Source organism: Chiloscyllium plagiosum, chromosome 2 (assembly GCF_004010195.1).
Source record: "Chiloscyllium plagiosum isolate BGI_BamShark_2017 chromosome 2, ASM401019v2, whole genome shotgun sequence".
Lineage (NCBI taxonomy): Eukaryota > Metazoa > Chordata > Chondrichthyes > Orectolobiformes > Hemiscylliidae > Chiloscyllium > Chiloscyllium plagiosum.
In genome coordinates, this window is record NC_057711.1 from 50,693,519 (window position 1) to 50,714,208 (window position 20,690).

General features: G+C 41.6%; 1 protein-coding gene across 8 annotated transcripts in view; it reads right to left on the reverse strand.

Annotated features, from left to right (window-relative positions):
* Nucleotides 1–20,690, reverse strand: part of fam172a (family with sequence similarity 172 member A) — a 562,233-nt gene that overhangs the window by 516,998 nt on the left and 24,545 nt on the right. For all 8 annotated transcript variants that reach the window (XM_043709291.1, XM_043709302.1, XM_043709318.1 and 5 more), the window contains exon 4: nt 13,417–13,517. In XM_043709291.1, coding sequence (XP_043565226.1) covers nt 13,417–13,517 — 101 coding nt within the window. The remainder of the gene's footprint in view (nt 1–13,416; nt 13,518–20,690) is intronic.

Genomic DNA, 20,690 nt, shown 5'->3' on the forward strand with positions numbered 1-20,690 from the left:
TTAGTCCAACACCAGTCCTCCACATCATGTTCATCCTAGGAAGGCAGGTCAAGTGCTATACATTAAAAGACACACGGAAAACTTTGAAATTTTTAGACATGAATTGAATTTCTGAATTAGTAAGTCATTGAAGAATTAATAATTACTGATACTCATAGCTTACTGTTATTTTTAAGGCAAGCTTAGAAAATGGCTTTAAAACCACAACTATTTTACAGAGACAGAACTTTTGAAAACCTGCACCAACTGTAAATAAGCTACAAGCTTTAAAATATATTAACCTCTCAAGAAGAACAAAAGTTGAGAAAAAAATCAATGATTTAGCCAAGAATAAATTAGCCATGACCATGTTGAAGCAAATTCATACTTTGTTACTTTTCTAGTTACAACTCATGAAAACACTAGTGTAATTTTATGGCTCAGCTACCAATATTCACTCAGAGTTGATAAGAGCCTATGAAAACAGAATTGCTGTTGATGGATGACACCAAAAAAAATTAAACACTTTGGGTATGGACGAAACAAGAGCTGTCAATTTGGCCAGAGAACCCTCAACAACAGGCAAGAAAAGATGGAATTACTGCAAAATTATTGTCCAAATTGCAAACAGTTATGTCATTTCAACACATCAAGAGTTTGTGGGACAAAACTGTAACAACTGCAAATTTTATCCGCAAACATAGCAGCTCGGTTGGATTTTGAAAGAAAGTAAAATTTAGCATGGGCTGCCATGTAATCTTGTAACTCTATCGCTAGTATGGGAAGCTGCTTTGGAGCATTTTTTGAATTGTGTAGCAAGCTCCAAATGTTCTTGGATCAAAAAGTAAACAAAAACTACGGAATAATGAAAGGCAGTCTTGAATATATACTGTATCTGAACTATGTCTGGACACAACCAAATAATGACAGGTTACTATGACAATATTTGTGAGATCAAATTTCAAAGATGTGGGAAATGTAAATTTCTCAAGATAAGCATTAGTGATGCCACAAAAATAGTGGAGGGACAATAATTGTCGAATGGAGAAAAGAATTCAAAGAAAAAAATTTCTGCCTTCAGAAATCACAAATGAGAGTTTTATTTTCACTATACCATTTTTGCATTATATACATTATACACTAAGAATTTCAATACATAAGAAACAAACAAGAGGCAAAGGTAGAAATTGGACTGCTCCAAATTGATGCAGGAATGTTTATCATGGGAGATAAGGAAATAGCTGAAGAACTTAATAAATACTTTGTGTCAATCTTCAAAATGGAAGACATGAGTAATATCCCAACAATCAAGGAGAGTCAAGGGGTAGAGTTGAGTATGGTAGCCATTACAAAAGAGAGAGTGCTCGAAATGCTAAAAGATTTAAAAATTTATAAATCTCCTGGCCCAGATGGGCTGCATCCTAGAGTTCTGAGGGAGGTGGCTGAAGAAATAGCGTAGGCGTTGGTTGTAATCTTTCAAAATTCACTGTAGTCAGGGCACATCCCAGATGATTGGAAAATCACTGTTGTAACCCCCTTGTTCAAGAAAGGATCAAGACAAAAGGTGGAAAATTATAGGCTGATTAGCCTAACCTTGGTTGTAGGTAAAATTCTAGAATCCATCGTTGAGAATGATATTTCTAAATTCTTGGAAGCGTGGGTCGGATTAGAACAAGTCAGCGTGGATTCAGTAAGGGGAGGTCGTGCCCGATAAACTTGATAAAATTGTTTGAAGAGGTAACAAGTAGGTTAGACCAGGGAAACCCAGTGGATGTCATTTACCTAGATTTCCAAAAGGCCTTTGATAAGGTGCCTCATGGGAGGCTGCTGAGTAAGGTGAGGGCCCATGGTGTTCGAGGTGAACTACTGTCACGGATTGAGGATTGGTTGTCTGACAGAAGGCAGAGAGTTGGGATAAAACTGACTTTTTTGAAATGGCAAATGACAAGTGATGTCTCGCAGGGTTCAGTGTTGGAACTGCAGATGTTCACTTTATATATTAATGATCTGGATGAGGGGACTGGGGGTATTCTGGCAAAGTTCGCCAATGATACGAAGTTAGGCAGGCAGGCAGGTAGTTCTGAGGAGGTGGGGAGGCTGCAGAAAGATTTAGACAGTTTAGGAGAGTGGTCCGAGAAAAGGCTGATGAATTTCACCATGAGCAATTGAGAGGTCTTGCATTTTGGGAAAAAAGAACACAGGCATGGGCTATTTTCTAAACGGTGAGAAAATTCAGAAAGCCAAAGTACAAAGGGAGTACTAGTCCAGGATTCTCTAAAGGTTGACTTGCAGGTTGAGTCTGTGGTAAGAAAGCAAATGTAATGTTGCCATTTATCTCAAAAGGGTTGGAATGTTAAAGCAGCAATGCGCTACTGAGAATTTATAAAGCTCTAGTTGGGCCCCATTTGGAATACTGCTTCCAATTCTGGGCCCCAAACTTCAGGAAGGACATACTGGCACTGAAGCGTGTCCAGCAGAGATTCACACAGATGATCCCTGGTATGGTAGACCTAACATACGATGAACAGCTGAGGATCCTGGGATTGTATTCATTCGAGTTTAGAAGGTTGAGGGGAGATCTAATAGAAACTTACAGGGTAATGTATGGCTTAGAAAGGGTGGACGCTGGGAATTTGTTTCCATTAGGCAGGGATACTAGGTCCCATGGGCACAGTTTTACAATTAGAGGGGGTCAATTTCTTCAGCAGACAGTGGTGGGTCTGGGGAATTCATTGCCACGGAATGCGATGGAAGCCGGGTCGTTAAATGTCTTCAAGGCAGAGAATGATAAATTCTTGATGTCACAAGAAATTAATGGCTATGGGAGAGTGTGGGTAAGTGGCGTTGAAATGCCCATCAGCCATGATCGAATGGCGGAGTGGACCGAATGGGTTGAATGGCCTTACTTCCATTCCTATATCTTATGGTCTTTTCCTTACCACCTTTCTTAAATAGTAGTTCCACATTAGCCAACCTCCAGTCTTCCAGCATCTCACCTGGGACTATTGATGATACAAATATCTCAGCAAGGGGCCCAGCAATCAGTACTCTAGCTTCCCACAGAGTTCTAGGTTACACTTGATCAGGTCCTGGGGATTTATCCACTTTTATGTGTTGAAAACATCCAGCACCTCCTCTCGGCCATATGGACATTTCTCAAGATGTCACCATCTATTTCCCCACATTCTATATCTTCCACGTCCTTCTCCACAGTAAACACTGATGCAAAATACTTGTTGAGTATTTCCCCCATCTCCTGTGGTTCCACACACAGGCTGCCTTGCTGATCTTTGAGGGGCCCTATTCTCTCCACCCTTTTGTCCTTAACGTACTTATAAAAACCCTTTGGATTCTTCTTAATCCTATTTGCCAAAGCTCTCTCATGTTCCTTTCTTGTCCTCCTTATTTCCCTCTTAAGTGTACTCCTACTGCCTTTATAATCTAAGGATTCTCTCAATCTCTTCTGTCGGTACCTGACATATGCTTCCTTCGTTTTCTTAACCAAAACCTCAATTTCTTTTGTCATCAGCATTCCTTCTACCTCCAAGCCTTTCCTTTCACTCTAACAGAAATATATTGTCTCTGGACTTTCATTATCTCAGTTTAGATTAGGTTAGATTCCCTACAGTGTGGAAACAGACCCTTCGGCCCAACAAGTACACACCGACCCTCTGAACAGTAACCTCCCAGACCCATTTCCCTCTGACTAATGCACCTAACACTACAGGCAATTTAGAATGGCCAATTCAGCTGACTTGCACATCTTTGGACTGTGGGAGGAAATCGGAGCACCCGGAGGAAACCCACACAGACATGGAGAGAATGCGCAAACTCACAGACAGTAGCCCAAGGCTGGAATCCAACCTGGGTCCCTGGCGCTGAGGCAGCAGAGCTAACCACTGAGCCACCGTGCCACCCGTTCTGAAAGCTTCCCATTTTCCAGCCGTCCCTTTACCTGCGAACATCTGCCCCCAATCAGCTTTTGAAAATTCTTGCCTCATATCACCAAAATTGGGCTTTCTCCAATTTAGAACTTCAACTTTTAGATCTGGTCTATCCTTTTTCATCATTATTTTAAAACTAATAGAATTATGGTTGCTGGCCCCAAACTGGCCCCCCACTGACACCTCAGTCACTTTCCCTGCTTTATTCCCAAGAGTAGTTCAATGTTTGCACCTTCTCTAGTCGGTACAGCCACATACTGAATCAGAATGTTTTCTTGTACACACTTAACAAATTCCACTGCATCTAAACCATTGACACTATAGCAGTGCCAGTCAATGTTTGGAAAGTTAAAATCCACTACCATAATTACCCTATTATTCTTACAGATAATTGAAATCTCCTTCCAAATTTGGTTCTCAATTTCTCGCTGACTATTAGGCCGTCTGTATTATAATCCCAATAAGATGATCATCCCTTTCTTATTTCTCAGTTTCACCCAAATAATTTCCCTGGATGTATTTCCAGGAATATCCTCCCTAAGTACAACTGTAATGCTATCCCTTATCAAAAACACCACTTGCCCTCCTCTCTTGCCCCCCTTTCTATCCTTCTGATAGCATTTGTATCCTGTAACATTAAGCTGTCAGTCCTGTCCACCACTGAGCCACATTTCTGTAATTGCTATGATACCCCAATCTCATGTTCCTAATCATGCCTTCTCTGTTACGTCTCTTGCACTGAAATAAATGCAGTTTAATTTATTAGTCCTACCTTGTTCTCTGCTTTGTTCCTACCTGACCTGACTGACTCACTCTTTTTCCCAACTGTACCGGTATCAGCTCGATCTCTTTCCTCATTATCTCCCACGGTCCCACCACCATCACCACCTCGCCTCTCCCCCACCACACCCACCCCCACCTTTCCAGTTTACAGTCTCCCAAGCAGGTCTAGCAAATCTCCCTGCCAGTACATTAGTCCCCTTCCAATTCTGGTGCAATCGATCCTTCTTGTAAAAGTCACTCCTATCCCAGAAAAGATTCCAATGATCCAAAAATATAAATCCTTCTCCCGACGCACCAGCTCCTCAGTCATGCATTCATCTGCTTTATCCTCCTATTCCCACCCTCACCAGCTCATAGCACCAGGAGTAATCCAGATATTACTACCCTCGAGGACCTCCTTGTTAAAATTCCTGCCTTTCTATATTCTCCCTTCAGGATCTCATCATTTACCCTTCCTATGCCTTTGTTTCAATGTATGCAATGACCTCCTGCTGGTCCCTCTCCCCTTTGAGAACATTCTGCACCCTCTCGGAGACATCTTTGGTCCTGGCACCAGAGAGGCAACACACCATCCCGATTTTTCGCTGCTGGCCATAGAAACGGATGTCTGTGCCTCTGACTAGAGAGTCCCCTATCACTATTGATCAGTTGTACCCCTCATTACATTGAAGCCTGTCTCAATAGCAGAAACTTGGCTGTTTGTACTACATTCTGCTGAGTCCATCACCCCCTATATTTTCCATTTCACCCTTTCATACTTGTTTGAAATGAGGATAGCCACAGAAGATTCTTGCACTACCTGCCTATCCCTCCTACCTTTCCTGGAGTTAACCCATATATCTGTCTGTATCTGTAACTTTTCTCCCTTCCTATAACTATCATCCATCACACTCCCAGCTCTTGTAAATTCCTCATTACCTCTAAATGTCGCTCCAGCCAATCCATTTGATCTGATTGGTTTTGCAACCAAAGACACTTCCTGCAGACATAATTCTCAGTAACATGGAAACTCTGCCTAAGCTCTCACATCCAACAAGAGCATATCACCCTACTAAAGGCCATTTTTGCTCCTTCACAATCTAAAGACCCAGCAAATAGCACAGTCTTTTTGCTCTAAAAAACAGCGCTCCAGGCTAACTTAGTACTTATGGTTTATATTTTTAAAATTTAATCGAGACAGATTTCAATAAAACATATAATCAAGAAAGAACCACTCTACTCACTACTGTAGACTTACAGCAAGGTTACATGTTAAAAATTATGTACTTATCAGTTCCTGTGCTGCTGTGAGATCTCCCACACAGGTTCCTCGAAGATCAGTTGTGAATTTCGCTGTTTGTTAATTTTTCCTCGACGTACTCTGATGTCCAGAGATACATGAATTCAAACAGCAAAGCAGTAACTGTGCAGATTCACTACTATGTCAGTTATAAGTTTATTTCTCTCTTTCCTTCACTGACCATGTGCTGCCTTTTGTCTGTCCTTCTCCTTTTAAATAGTGCCATTATTTTGACTTTTTTCCTTCAAAGTTTCAAAACAATGCATCAGCATATAAAACAGTATTTGCTGCTCCTGGAATTTGAGGAACTCACCTCCAACATCTTGGATTATCTAGGATCCTTGTGATCCATACATTTGTTCAGGACTGCCTCATCTACCCGAACTCTAAGTCATGGGACCTGACTGTATGTAACCCTCATCTCATACCCATATAGGACCATTTCTGTGGTTCCGGCACCAAACATCATTCCCCAAAGTAAATTGTCTCTTTCACTTAGAGGAAGCATGTGGCCTGCACTGGCGGTGTTGATGCCATTTCATCCTCCCAGGTCTGGGAATATTAGAATTAACCTGGAGTGTAGTCTTTTCACCATCAGAAACTCTGCTGGAGGTATCCCCATTATTGTAACCGAACTGGAACAGTTTGGCATTGAGTGATACTGTAGGCTGCTTCTTCAAGCCTGCCTTCAACATTTGGAACACTCTTTTCAGCAGACCATTAGCCGATGGATGGTATGGAGCTGCCCTTACATGCCGAATGCCTTTCGACTTTCAGAAATACTCAATTCCTTGCTGGTAAATGACGTCCCATTGTCTGTGACCAATATTTCCAGGAGTCCATGTATTGCGAATGATGCTTGCAGTTTTTCCAATCATCATCCCTGAACAAATTCTATGCGTGTCCCAACCACTTCGAATGAGCATCCACAATGAACAGGAACATTGAGCCCATGAAAGGACCAGCATAGTCAACATGTAACCAAGACCACAGTTTACCCGGCCAATCCCATGAATGTGGGGGCACCAGCAGTTACAATTTTCGTCTTTGCGATCACTCTGGGCATTGCCCCACCAATGCAACTATGTCAGAATCCAACCCTGGCCACGAGACATAACGTCTTGCTTGCATCTTCATCTTGGAAACCCCTGGATGACCCTGGAAGAGATCAGGCAGCATCGGGAAGCCACTCTTGATCCCCATAGTAATATGCCATCCTCTGCAGTGATCTGGTCTCACAACGTCCAGAAAGGTTTCAATCCTGGTTGTGATGGCCCTTCTGTTTCACCCATTACAACCAGGTGTTTTAGTTTTGATAGGACAGAATCTTTCTGTGTCCACTTCTATTGGGATACCCTGTAAGCTCCCATTCTCCACTTGCTGCATTTTCTAATGACAGAGCCAGTTGTTGTGCCTATCTGAAGTCCAACTGGGCTTCAGCTGGTAGTTGCTTTTACATGGTTATGTCATTAATCCCACATACCAAACAGTCTCAGCATGTCATTCAGGGTAACCCCACCAAAAATCCCAACATGGATTCCCCTGGTTCTTGAACAGCAGAGTAAAACTGATAGCATCTCAGAATTGGATGTGGTTTGGAGTAGCAATATTCCTTAATCAAATCCATCAACTCTCAGAAGGTTTTAGTGTCTCGTGCCTCTGGGAAAGTTAAGCCCCTTAAAACTGAAGGATTACTCATTGCTTTTCATCCGTCCCAATGTCACTTGCCCAGAAAAATATCATATTCTTTCCACATACTGGGCCATCTTCAAAGGCAGGATTGAACAAGCCAAGCTTCCCAAACAAAGGCATGATGCCAGAACTGATTACCCCAATTCAAAGATGACTGTTACAAGCAAATGTTCTTCAGGCATGTACTGTTTTCTCTTGTTGCCACTGAAATAACTCCACAGAGGCTGGTATCTCATCAGAGCAGATTCTGAATCTACTGTTTATATTTTTTTCTTCTAATCTTGTTTTTTTTAATACCATCCCCACACTACTGACAATCTTTGTCTTTGTGGTCACTCTGGGCATAGCAGCAATGGTGAGGCAATGTCAGAATCTAACCCTGGCCACCAGACATAACTTCTTGCTAGCATCTTCATCTTGGAAACCCCTGGAAGAGATCAGCCAGTATCGGGAAGCTACTTGGGACAATCACTCTTGATCCCCATAGTAATATGCCATCCTCTGCAGCGATCTGGTCTCAGTGCTTATTTCTCCTCACCATCCATGATGTGTGCTTGTAGGTGTAGGACATAGTGAAGAAACATTGAGCACAAAAAACTATATTCGTATTCCATCACCAGGAATACAAAACAGCCAAATGGCCAGTGCCAAGCAGTGCCCTTCTCTTCAAGGGCAATACCTACATGAACGAAAGAGTGAAGGGAAGAGTATCAAAATAGAACTGGAGGAGGAAATAAAACACTCCATCCCCCGCAGTGTCCATCTCTTCCTGAAGAATCTCCTGTTTACATTGGGCAGCCAGGGCCTCCTGTTTGACCCAGGTTAACAACCCCAATCAAGGATATCAATCAATGACATCCACCTGGTCCAATGACTACCCACAATTAGTTAAAGTTTCATAACAATTTAAACATATTAATTACAGAAATGTTCAGCAACTGTCAGGCTTTAAAATTACACTTAGGATAAGCAAAGAAAAAAAATACGGTGGATGCTGAAAACCTGCTCCCTTCTTGGGTCTTTTACATGACTGCAGAAAAGTATCCCGAACATACAAGAAATTCATGACCTCTCTGGCAATGTATCATCTGCTTGTCCTAATCTATATCAAAGTTATGATTCTCATTGAAACCACTTTGCAACATGTTTATGTATAGTCTATTACATCATAACAGCTACTGGGGTAACTGCCACTATAATGTCACATTATAAGTAGTAGTAAGAAATAGAAAATAAAGTTCCCACTGCATGTTTACTTCAGATTAGATCCTGTCATCCTGAATCCAAGGTTACACATCCCTAGCACTTTCCCTACCTCACCTATAAAACTAATAACCTTATATATTTACTTCCCTGTCCTGACCACCATGCAGCAATGTTTCAGTAATGATCCAACATCATATCCTTTACACTGAACTTCCATCTTCAAATCATTCAGTATGCTCATTATTCTCCATGCAGGTGCGTAAAGAATGCCTATTTGGCTCATACACTTTAACTTGCCCTTAAAACCTAAGAAACATGTGAGTAATACTTTTCTCTGATTATTTAATCACATCACATTTTAAGTTCTCTTCACCTATTATGTCTAAAGGACAAGTTCAACTCTACTATGCAGTTTTTAACGCCTGATCACAATTTTAGATGTGTATTCAGAGATTTTTTTTACATTTTAATTTTGAAACTTTTCATTTTGCTGAGGGCAATATCATCAGTTGGATTTACATAGAACATAGAACATAGAACATAGAAGAATACAGCGCAGTACAGATGTGTATTCAGAGATTTTTTTTACATTTTAATTTTGAAACTTTTCATTTTGCTGAGGGCAATATCATCAGTTGGATTTGTTTATAATTAGCTTCCTCTCCAAGAAGTTAATGGTGTCATCTGGGTTTTCAAACATTCTAATGTGTTACAGCTGCGCTATTTCATAAGCGTGCAATCAGCAACTACAACACTAAGTACTTTTTGACATTAAATTTTGATTTAGGCCTATAACTGGGCCTGCACCTGTGAACCAGTTGCACAGACATCCTATAGCTCAGAACAGTCCATAGCAGGATAATTCAAATCATTCTGAGATATCATTTTCTTCAATGTTCCAAATTCGAGCCTCCCCTTTAATGGTGCCAAATTCTCCACATGGTGCCAAATTCTCCACATGGTGCCACCCTAGGGTGAGGATGTTTTGATGTGCAAGAATACATGTAGCAATATACCAAGATGTAGACCCTTCCCTCCATGCTTGGGGCAGACATCATAAACTCATTCTGGACATAGGCTTGCTTGCTGAGCTGGAAGTCTCATTTTCAGACGTTTCATCACCATACTAGGTAACATCTTCAGTGAGCCTCCGGACGAAGCACTGCTGGTGTTGCCTGCTTTCTATTTACATGATGAATTTTTTTGGGTTGGTAATGTCATTTCCTGTGGTGACGTCATTTCCTATGGTGATGTTATATGTTTGTTGATAGAGTTCTGGTTGGAATGCCATGCTTCTAGGAATTCTCGTGTATGTCTCTGGTTGGTTTGTCCTAGGATAGATGTGTTGTCCCAGTCGAAGTGGTATCCTTCCTTATCTGTATGTAAGGATACTAGTGAGAGAGGGTCATGTCGTTTTGTGGCTGGTTGATGCTCAGGTAATGTTGTGGCTAGTTTTCAGCCTGTTTGTCCAATGTAGTTGTATCAATGATTTTCCTATGCCATTTTAGACCATCAATAATACCCTTATTAGCAAAGCATTCACTGGAGAGGAGGAAAAACAACAAACTGCCATTCTTAGATGTCACAGTAGAGCGAACAGTCAATGGGGAACTTCAAACCAGTGTCTACAGAAAAACATATGGACCAAATATTGAACTACAGAAGCAACCATCCCAACATCCACACACAAAACTGCATCTGAACATTATTTCAACGAGCCACCACACACTGCAGCTCAGTGGAACTATGCAGAACAGAGGAAAATCACCTATACAGTGAATTCAAAAACAATCGAAACCCAATGAACACAGTCCACTGATTTCTCAGGAACACACCCAAATAAGCAGACAAAACACGTCCAGAAACCCTAGTCACTCTCAAAGATCAAAGACATCTCGAAAATGACTGACAGACTACTCGGACCCCTTGGCCTCATGGTAGCCCACAAACCTACCAACACACTAAAACAGCAGCTATTGAACTTGAAAGATCCTATACAGACAACAAGCAAAACTAATGTCATTTACAAAATACGTGCAAGAACTGTAACAAACACTACATTGGACAAACAGGCAGAAAACTAGCCAAAACGATACACGAACATCAGCTATCCACAAAATGACATGACCCTCTTATAGTATCTTTACATACAGATAAGGAAGGACACTACTTCGACTCAGACAACACATCCATCCTAGGACAAGCCAAACAGAGACATGCACAAGAATTCCAAGAAGCATGGCATTCCAACCAGAACTCTATCAACAAACACATTGACTTGGATCTCATTTACCACCCCCTGAGAAAAAGACCAGGAAATGACATCACCAACCCAAGGAAACCCAAACATGTAAATAGAAAGCAGGAAAAACCAGCAGTGCTTTTCCGATAGGCTCACTGAAGATGTTACCTAGTATGTCAATGAAAGGTCTGAAAATGAACCTTCTAGCTCAGCGAGCAAACCTACATCCAGAACCTCAACCTGAGCTACAAACCTTCTCAAAACTCGCTATCATAAACTCATCCCTCACTAATTTTCCAGATCTATTCTCTGTCAGTACTCTAGACAGAAGATCACTTTCGCATTGCTACCATACTCCTCTGTACTCAATACTGACAGATACCACTGTTCAAGTGGAAGGGACCCCAGGACATGTGTTGCAGTTCCACATTATGAAGAATCCTAACGTACACAAGTACTACCAGATGACAGTTCCCATTACATGCTGCAGGCCTCTGTTCGAAAAAAAAATTGAAGTGCTGAAACAAAATTTGAAATGTCTTCCAGTAGTCATTCACAAAAGGGGTTCTCATTACACATAAAATACATTTGTCATTTATTTAACTGCTGCTCCTCTCTCCTATCAATAACCACAAGTGGACTGAAGGGGGACTAACTAATCTGCTACAGATGACTGATTATAGTGATGCCAATAGCACAGAGCAACAATTTTGACTGTAAGGTAAGTAATCATGGCAAGAAAGCATGTATACAGGATTAAACCATAATTTAATACAATAAAGTGTATAACAAACTTGATCACATGCATACAAGCTCAATGTACTCGGATAGTTTCCACTACGACTAAACATTTAACATTTTACATAAACCGCTCCCCCACTTCGCAACATTCTCAATTTCCACTTGTTTCAGTTGGATCTAATAGTATTCAAAGTCCTTGAGAATATCATGAAGCATGAACATCAGTGTGTGCCATAAGTTTACTGTTAAAGATGCAATGTGTTCCATAAAGTTCCAGGGTGGGGAAGAGAGAAGTGGAGGAGGAAAAGAGGGAAGTGGAGGGGAAAAGAGGGAAGTAAGTGAAAATAAAAATGGAAAAAGAAAAAAAAATGACACACATATTTGAAAGGATGGATCTTAAACATGCATTTCCAAATCCATTTCGGGGGGGAAAAAAAACTAGTAGTATAGAGGAAACAGGAAGTCAAGCATGAGAGAGAGGGAAAGTAGTGAAGGAAACAAGTAGTAGGGGTAAGAATGAAAGTACAAAAAAGGACTTACGAAATGAATATGGTTTACAGAGTAAATAAGAACTCATTGGGGTAGTGGGCTGGAAATCAAACTTGGCTAATCCCAGAGTCATCATAAAAGTTACAGATTTTATCAAATTATCTGAAGTGGTTCCAGCAACATTACTCCTACGTCTCCTTGTTCTGAACTAATTCAGTTCAGTTTCTGGTCAATGACAATGTCCAGGATATATACCATGCGATATTCAACCATAGTAATATAGTTAAAAGTCAAAAGGATGATTGTTAGATTATCTCATGCTGGAGATGTTACTGCCTGGCACTTAAGCAGTGTATACGGATATTGTCCAGGTCTTGTTGAATTTGGACATGACCTGCTTCAGTATCTGAGAAGTCATGTTGAACTTTGTGCAATATCAACAAACATCTGTACATCCGACCTCATGATGAGGCAGAGTTCATTGATGAATTAGCTGAAGGTGGTTGTGCATAGGACACTATCCTGAAGAACTCCTGCAGAGATATCCTGGAGCTGAAATGGTTAATTAGGGTTAAGCTTACCACCTTCCTTTGCACTAGGTATGACTTTCTGATACTCGAATCTCTATAATAATAGGCATTGAAGGATATGTTATTTCATAATTTAAATATAAGGGTAAAAGGGCACTGGATACGGACCATTTCACATGAAATAAATACAGATTAGCAGATTTTCATAGTGCTACCTTTGTTGCCTCTGGAATTCAAAGCTAATTATCTGTTTTAGTACTGACTCTTCAAACCTTTGCAATAACTCGCGTTTCTGAAAATTGCAAGTTCACTCCTCACTGGCTTTGCATGTATTGATGGACAGAATATCAGAAAGAATGCATGCACTTGCATTTTCCCACTACACAATCCGCATAATGTGCTGCAGGTAGGGAAGCCCTCGTATCAGAAGGACAAGTTCACAAATCAGCATGTATCTTCTTACAACTATTAGTCACCACATGTGTGTAAAGACCATTCAACCAAAGTTATAAAATGTAAAAAAGAACCTACCTCTCCAAGAGCTTCATAACGTTTCTGATTCCATCTGTGCAAGTCCTCATGGTAATTGAATACATATGGTTCCCCAGTTTTTATATGTCTTAACTGTCCCTCTAGACACAAAGAATAAATTTCAATCATTTGCATGTAACCTGTACAATATCTCATTTCTAAGATAGGAAAATAAAGTACAGCATATCTTAAGTTTAATAATGTTAATTAATGTACTCAGTTTTTCTTTGTTTTATTAAATGAGCCCATCCATTATGTGAGGCAAAAGCATAACTAAAAATCAAAAAAATGCTGTTCCACAGGCAGCAAGTTGCTCAGCTCAGTCACAGCATCGAAGAATCAAGCATTGATGCAATATCCAACTGGACTATGAAGGGAAGTAAATTTGCTGATTTTTGCTTCCAACTGGATAATCACAGGGCAGCTTAGGTATGGACAATAACGATCGTACAAAAGAGAAATCTACTGCATTTTAACCCCTAAAATACAAATAACAGCACTGCAATAAAATGAATTCCTGTATGCTGCACTGAACAATTTTATAGACAAGCATAAAGATAACTTATTTTCACAGAACTTTCTACATTCCTTCATAAAATATTATCCAATTACTTAGAAACACATCAGACAAAACAATTTCGAAACTCAATGTTGCAAGACAGTTTGTATCCAGCTAACTTCCATCTGTACTGCAACAGCAAGGGTTAGAATAGTCAAAGAATGAAAGGAGGGGCTCAGAGCAGGGGGTTAGGTAGGAAGGTAGATGGAATGGGGAGGTGGTCAGAGATGGGAAGGGATGCACAGAGGTGTTCAAAGCAGCGGTTAGGCAGACAGGTAGTCAGAGAAGGAGAATGGAGTGAGGGGATCACATTGGATCAGGAGAGGGGTTGCAGGGAGGAGCAGAAAGCGAGCAGACATTCAGAGTTGGGGTGCAAGATGACGTAAGCAAGAGGAGAGTTGGCTGGACAAAGGGGTGCAAGCAAGAAGGATAAGGTTATGAGAACAATGATGATGGGGCATACAACAAGGACAGGGGCTGGGGCCTAATAGCAACTCCTTCTAATAGGTCTTACATGTCAGCAAGGTTTAGCATGAGCATGCGGCTACAACACGGTTGTAGCAGATCAAACTGGGCAAATGGTGGACTGTACAGTCAGATGAACCTATTTTGGAGGATGACATCCTCACCTGTCAGCCAAGCTTTTATCAAAGCCATGTTGATCATTTACATCATCCAAGATAAACTCACAAGTGAAATGCTACTAAATTTTAGACATTGTGAGATGTGCAGAGGGGCACAATGTTAACTGAACTGAAAGCTGAGTCCACTGGATCAATGTTGAGTGAGATTAAGTCAATTAAATGCTGGGAAGGAGTATACGTGGGCAAGAAAGTTGGCAAAATTGTCCCCTACCAGCATTTCATTCTCCAGACAGACTTATAATGCAAATATCCAGAAAATGATGGAATAATCAAAAAGGTCTGGCAGTAACCATGGAGACAGAAATAGAGTTAACATTTCAAGTTGCTACACTCACATCAGAACGGAATGTTCTGAATGTTAGAATTACAATAGGTTTTTGGTAGGACAAATTGGAAAAGGCAGATAAACAGCTAAAGGGATGATCTAAAATAGAGCAGAAAATAGAAGACATTAAGATGACAAGCACTGGTGGGCAGAGCCAAAAGGGAATAGTAATGTGAAAAGTAATGAAACTTAATAGCAGAATAATGAAAGCTGCCAGAGAGAAAAGAAAAGGCAAAACGAGATTGACTGAAACTTGCAACGAAAAGCAAAATGAAAGACACAAATTACATTCCAATTCTGGGTCCAGAAAGGTGTAAAATGTCTAATCTAAAATGAATGCTGTTCCTCAAGCTTGTGTTGGCCTTCACTGAAATGCCACACTAAAATGAGCTGAAAGATGTCACAATGGAAGCAACGCAAGGAATAAAGATGGGACGGCAGCAGAACCCCAGGGTCGTTCTTGCAAACATGATAGAGGAGTGCTGTAAAGAGATCAACCAACCAGTATTCAGTCTTCCCATACTGTCATAGGTTACTTAATTCTCCACCATTTCCCAGCCACCACCAAAAACGTTTACCTACTTGTTCAGCATTCCAAAGGAATCATTCTCACGGACACCCTAATCCACACTTCAAAACACATCAACAACATATATCCTTCCCTCTAAACCCTCATCTAAGAGATTCGATGCCTGCTCAACACCATCTCCTTCCTCACCATCTAAAGCCCCAGCACTCCTTTCAGCACTCCTATGTGTACTTTTTCCAATCTTGTATATCCATATTCATTATTCACAATGTGGTCTATTCTTCAACGGGGAGAGCGAATGTAGATTGGGTGACTCTTTCCTGAACACATCTGTCTCATCCACATGCATTACACAGAACTTTTGATGGCCTGCCTTTCTGAATTCTCCACCTTGCTTTCATGTCAACTTTGGTCCTCCATGAACTGCAGTTTTCCCAACAATACAAGCTTGAGCAATGATACCTCATCTTTCAAACACCCATTTTACAGCCTTTTGGACATCAAATTCAGCAATAACAGTCTGCAATTTCTGCATCAGATCATGAAGCACCTCTCCACTACTATTTTGTTGTCTCTTTCTTTGCATGATTATGCGACATTGCCAAACAGGACAAGGCGACAAAACTACACCACACACATGCACACCAAGAACAAAAAAAAAACTGGAGAAACTTGGCATTCTCACTAGTAATAGCAAAGCCCACCCTGGCACCACAGTAGATAACATTATCACTGCGGGGAAGTCTATTATCAACTTATCGGACCACACCCTTCGACCAGAAGAGATTGAAGTCCTGAGCAGGGGTCTCAACTTCTGTCCCACCACCAAAATGGACCCATTGGTTCTTGCAGCAGACACGAAGGAGTTCATCAGACAAATGAGACTCCAGGAATTCTTTCAATGAGCCAGCTGTGATCCCAACGAACCCACTGATGAACTGGAACAGTCATCACAGGGATCTGTAGAGGAGCGACCAAAGAAGGTGTCAACTTGGACCCCACCAGAGGGCCGCTGCCATGGGCTTGACATGTATGCTCAAACCGTCAGGAAATATATAAATGCCAGATTCATCAGCTGTACCCACAAGGTAGTGCAAAACATCACCCGTTCACAACGCAACGCCATCCAGGCTCTCAAAACCAATCACAACATTGTCAAACCAGCAGATAAAGGAGGAGCCACTGTTATTCAAAATAGAACAGATTACTGCAAGAAAGTGTACCGATAATTGAACAACCAGGAACACTACAGGCAACTACCAGCTGATCCGACCAAAGAATACACCCATAAATTAAACACACTGAAGGACTGGATCCAAAGTCCTGATCGGAGTTCCCTACATGCCCTCATCCCACATACTTCTAGTGTAGGCGACTTCTACTGCCTTCCAAAGGTACACAAAGCCAACACACCAGGACGTCCTCTTATCAGGCAATGGACCCTGTGTGAGAATCTCTCTGGCTAAGTTTAAGGCATCTTGAAACCTATTGTACAGGGGATCCCCAGCTTCTGTCATGACACTACGGCTTTCCTACAGAAACTCAGCACCCATGGACCAGTCGAACCGGGAACATTTCTCCTCACAATGGATGTTTCCGCACTCTACACCAGCATCCCCCACAATGACGGCATCGCTGCAACAGCCTCAGTACTCAACACCAACAACTGCCAATCTCCAAACACCGTCCTACAACTCATCTGCTTTATCCTCGATCACATCTTTATCTTTGACAACCAGTTCTTCATCCAGACACTGAACAGCTATGGGGACCAAATTTGCACCCCAATATGCCAACATTTTCATGCACAGGTTCCAACAAGACTTCTTCTCTACGCAGGACATCCAATCAACATTATGCATCAGGTACACTGACAACATTTTCTTCTTCTGAACCCATGGCGGGGAGTCACTGATAAAACTACAGTTTATCAACAAACTTCATCCCACCAAACTCACCATGGCCGACTCTCGACTATCTGTCTCATTCTTGGATACATGCGTCAGCACCACATTCTACCGCAAACCCACAGACCACCTCACAATGCTACACTTCTCCAGCTTCCACCCAAAACATATTAAAACAGCCATCCCCAATGGACAAGCCCTACACGTACACCAGATCTGTTCAGATGAGGAGGAACGTGACGGACACCTGGATGCCCTCATAAGAACGGGGTACGATGCTCAACTCATTGACCGCCAGTTCCGACGTGCCACTGCAAGGAACCATAATGACCTACTCAGGAGACAGACACATGTTGCAACCGACAGGGTACCCTTCGGTGTCCAGTATTTCCCAGGAGCTGAAAAACTACAACATGTTCTTCGTGACCTGCAACACATTATCAATGAGGATGAGCAACTCGCCAAGACCTTCCCCACACCTCCACCGCTTGCCTTTAAATAACCGCGAAACCTCAAACAGATCATTGTTCGTAGCAAGCTGCCCAGGTCTCAGGACAACTCCATAGAATCCTGTCACGGTAGACGCTTCAAGACATGTCAGAGTGTGGACATGGATACCACCATTACACGTGGGCCACCTCCAATCATGTATGTGGCAGGTACTCATGTGACTCAGCCACAGTGCAGGCAAGGATGCCCTGAGGCATGATACATTGGGGAAACCGAGCAAAGGCTGCGGCAACGGATGAATGGGCAGTGCACAAACAGACAGGAGTGCTCCTTCCCAGTTGGGGAACACTTCAGCGGTCCAGGACATTCGACCTCGGACCTTCGAGTTACCATCCTCCAAGGCGGATTTTGGGACAGGCAGCAGCGAAAAGTGGCCGAGCAGAGGCTGACAGCTAAGTTCCGTACCCATAGGAATGGCCTCGACCGGGACCTTGGGTTCATGTCACACTACAGGTGACTACCATTGCACTATAGGTACACAGAACACTCCTACACACACACGCACCCCTTCACAGACTTAGACACTCTACACTCACAACCATTCACCCCAGACAGACAGACAGACACACACACAAAGACCCACATGCACACATATACATATACATTTGTGGGGTGAATTTGTACTTGCAGAGTTACATTGTACTTTGCTCAAAAACTGCATGAATTCATGTGAGACTCTGTTATCTCACTTTTTAGATTAGAATCAGTCTAAACATTATGGCACAGACAGAACACAGGGGGCTAACACCTTCAACATATTGTCAGGCTAACACCAATTGTTAGTTAACCTGAGAATGTAACTTTAAAAAAAATGCTTTGTGATTTACACATGAAAGAAGTGAAACTATCATGGTATTCGAAGAGATGGAAGACTCAACAAACAATCAAGGTATTTTTCAATGTATAATTTCAGTTACATCACACTGTAAACTTTGGCTATACATTCTGTGTCTTCCACAACCACCTGATTAAGGAGCGGCGCTCCAAAAGCTAGTGCTTCCAATTAAACCTGTTGGACTATAACCTGGTGTTGTGTGATTTTTTTCTTTGCATGGTTAAGTCTTGGTATTGGCATTCCTTATTTAGCATTTGGGCAGCAGCTGGTCATTATTCAGCCTTTCAACCTTTCTGGGCACATCCTTTATTTATTGTATTATTATTGTTTAATTCTGTCCCAACAAGTTCTTGGTCATTAATGTCTCCCTTTTAGATTAGATTACATAGATTAGATTAGATTACATTACAGTATGGAAACAGGCCCTCAACCTTTCTGGGCACATCCTTTATTTATTGTATTATTATTGTTTAATTCTGTCCCAACAAGTTCTTGGTCATTAATGTCTCCCTTTTCTTGCCCTGTTAATTTTTGTTTGGTCTCCAAATCTCATACCCACCATACAACCTAGTTAAAAACTAGTACATTTCTGTTTTCAGTTCTGATGAAAGGTCATTGACCTGAAACAATTACTTAGTTTCTCTTTCTCCATTCTGTCAGATTGGTTTATAAATTCCACCATTTTCTGCTTTTCTTTCAGATTTGCAAGACTTGCAACATTTTTCTTTTATATTCGATTTCTCTGTTATATTCTCTCCACTACTAAATATCTTTCCAATACTGCAGAATCCAAAATTGCATCAGAGATAGAAAGTCACTTAGTTAGTAATGAAAGGGACATGGGAATAGTAACAGAAGATGCAACTGAGAATTATCCACTTCCGTCACACCAAATGGTAGAGCAGGTTTCAGAGGGCCACTCCTATATCATATGTAAATAATGCTCCAACTGTACTCAAAAATTTCATTTAGATTAATCATTACATCTAAACTTCTACTCTCTATACCTCTTGCCGATCTAGGTTTGTTCAATAAATTCGCCAAAGTTGTATGACCCTTTGATCTTTTACCATAAATTCTGGTGTCCAATGTATTGTCTCACTTGCTACCTGAGGAAACAGCAGGTGCACCAAAAGCTTGCAGTTTCAAATACACCAGTTGGACTATAACCTGGTGTCATGTGATTTTTTACTCTTGTCATATAGCATATTATGTGGCTGCTTTTAATGGTGAGAACTTGAAGCCTTTGCCATGTCACCCACCCCACCAACACCTCAAAAAGACTATGATAACAAGCCACTTAGAAAATAACAGCAAGATTAGATAGGGTTAACACAGGTTTATAAAAGGGAAACCATGTTTAACAAAATGATTGAAGTTTTGAGGATGCAATCTGTAAGATCATGATTTTTTCTGAACTTTTAAGAGGGAATTGAAATGAGAAGGAAGTGAGGACTGCAGATGCTGGAGATCAGAGCTGAAAATGTGTTGCTGGAAAAGCGCAGCAGGTCAGGCAGCATCCAAGGAACAGAATTGACGTTTCGGGCATAAGCCCTTCTTCAGGAATGAGGAAAGTGTGTCCAGCAGGCTAAGATAAAAGGTAGGGAGGAGGGACTTGGGGGAGGGGCGTTGGAAATGCGATAGGTGGAAGGAGGTCAAGGTGAGGGTGATAGGCCGGAGTGGAGGTGGGGGCGGAGAGGTCAGGAAGAAGCCGGAGTGGGGTGGACCTCTCCGCCCCCACCCCACTCCGACCTATCACCCTCACCTTGACCTCCTTCCACCTATCGCATCTCCAACGCCCCTCCCCCAAGTCCCTCCTCCCTACCTTTTATCTTAGCCTGCTGGACACACTTTCCTCATTCCTGAAAAAGGGCTCATGCCCGAAACGTCGATTCTCCTGCTACTTGGATGCTGCCTGACCTGCTGCGCTTTTCCAGCAACACATTTTCAGCTCTGATCTCCAGC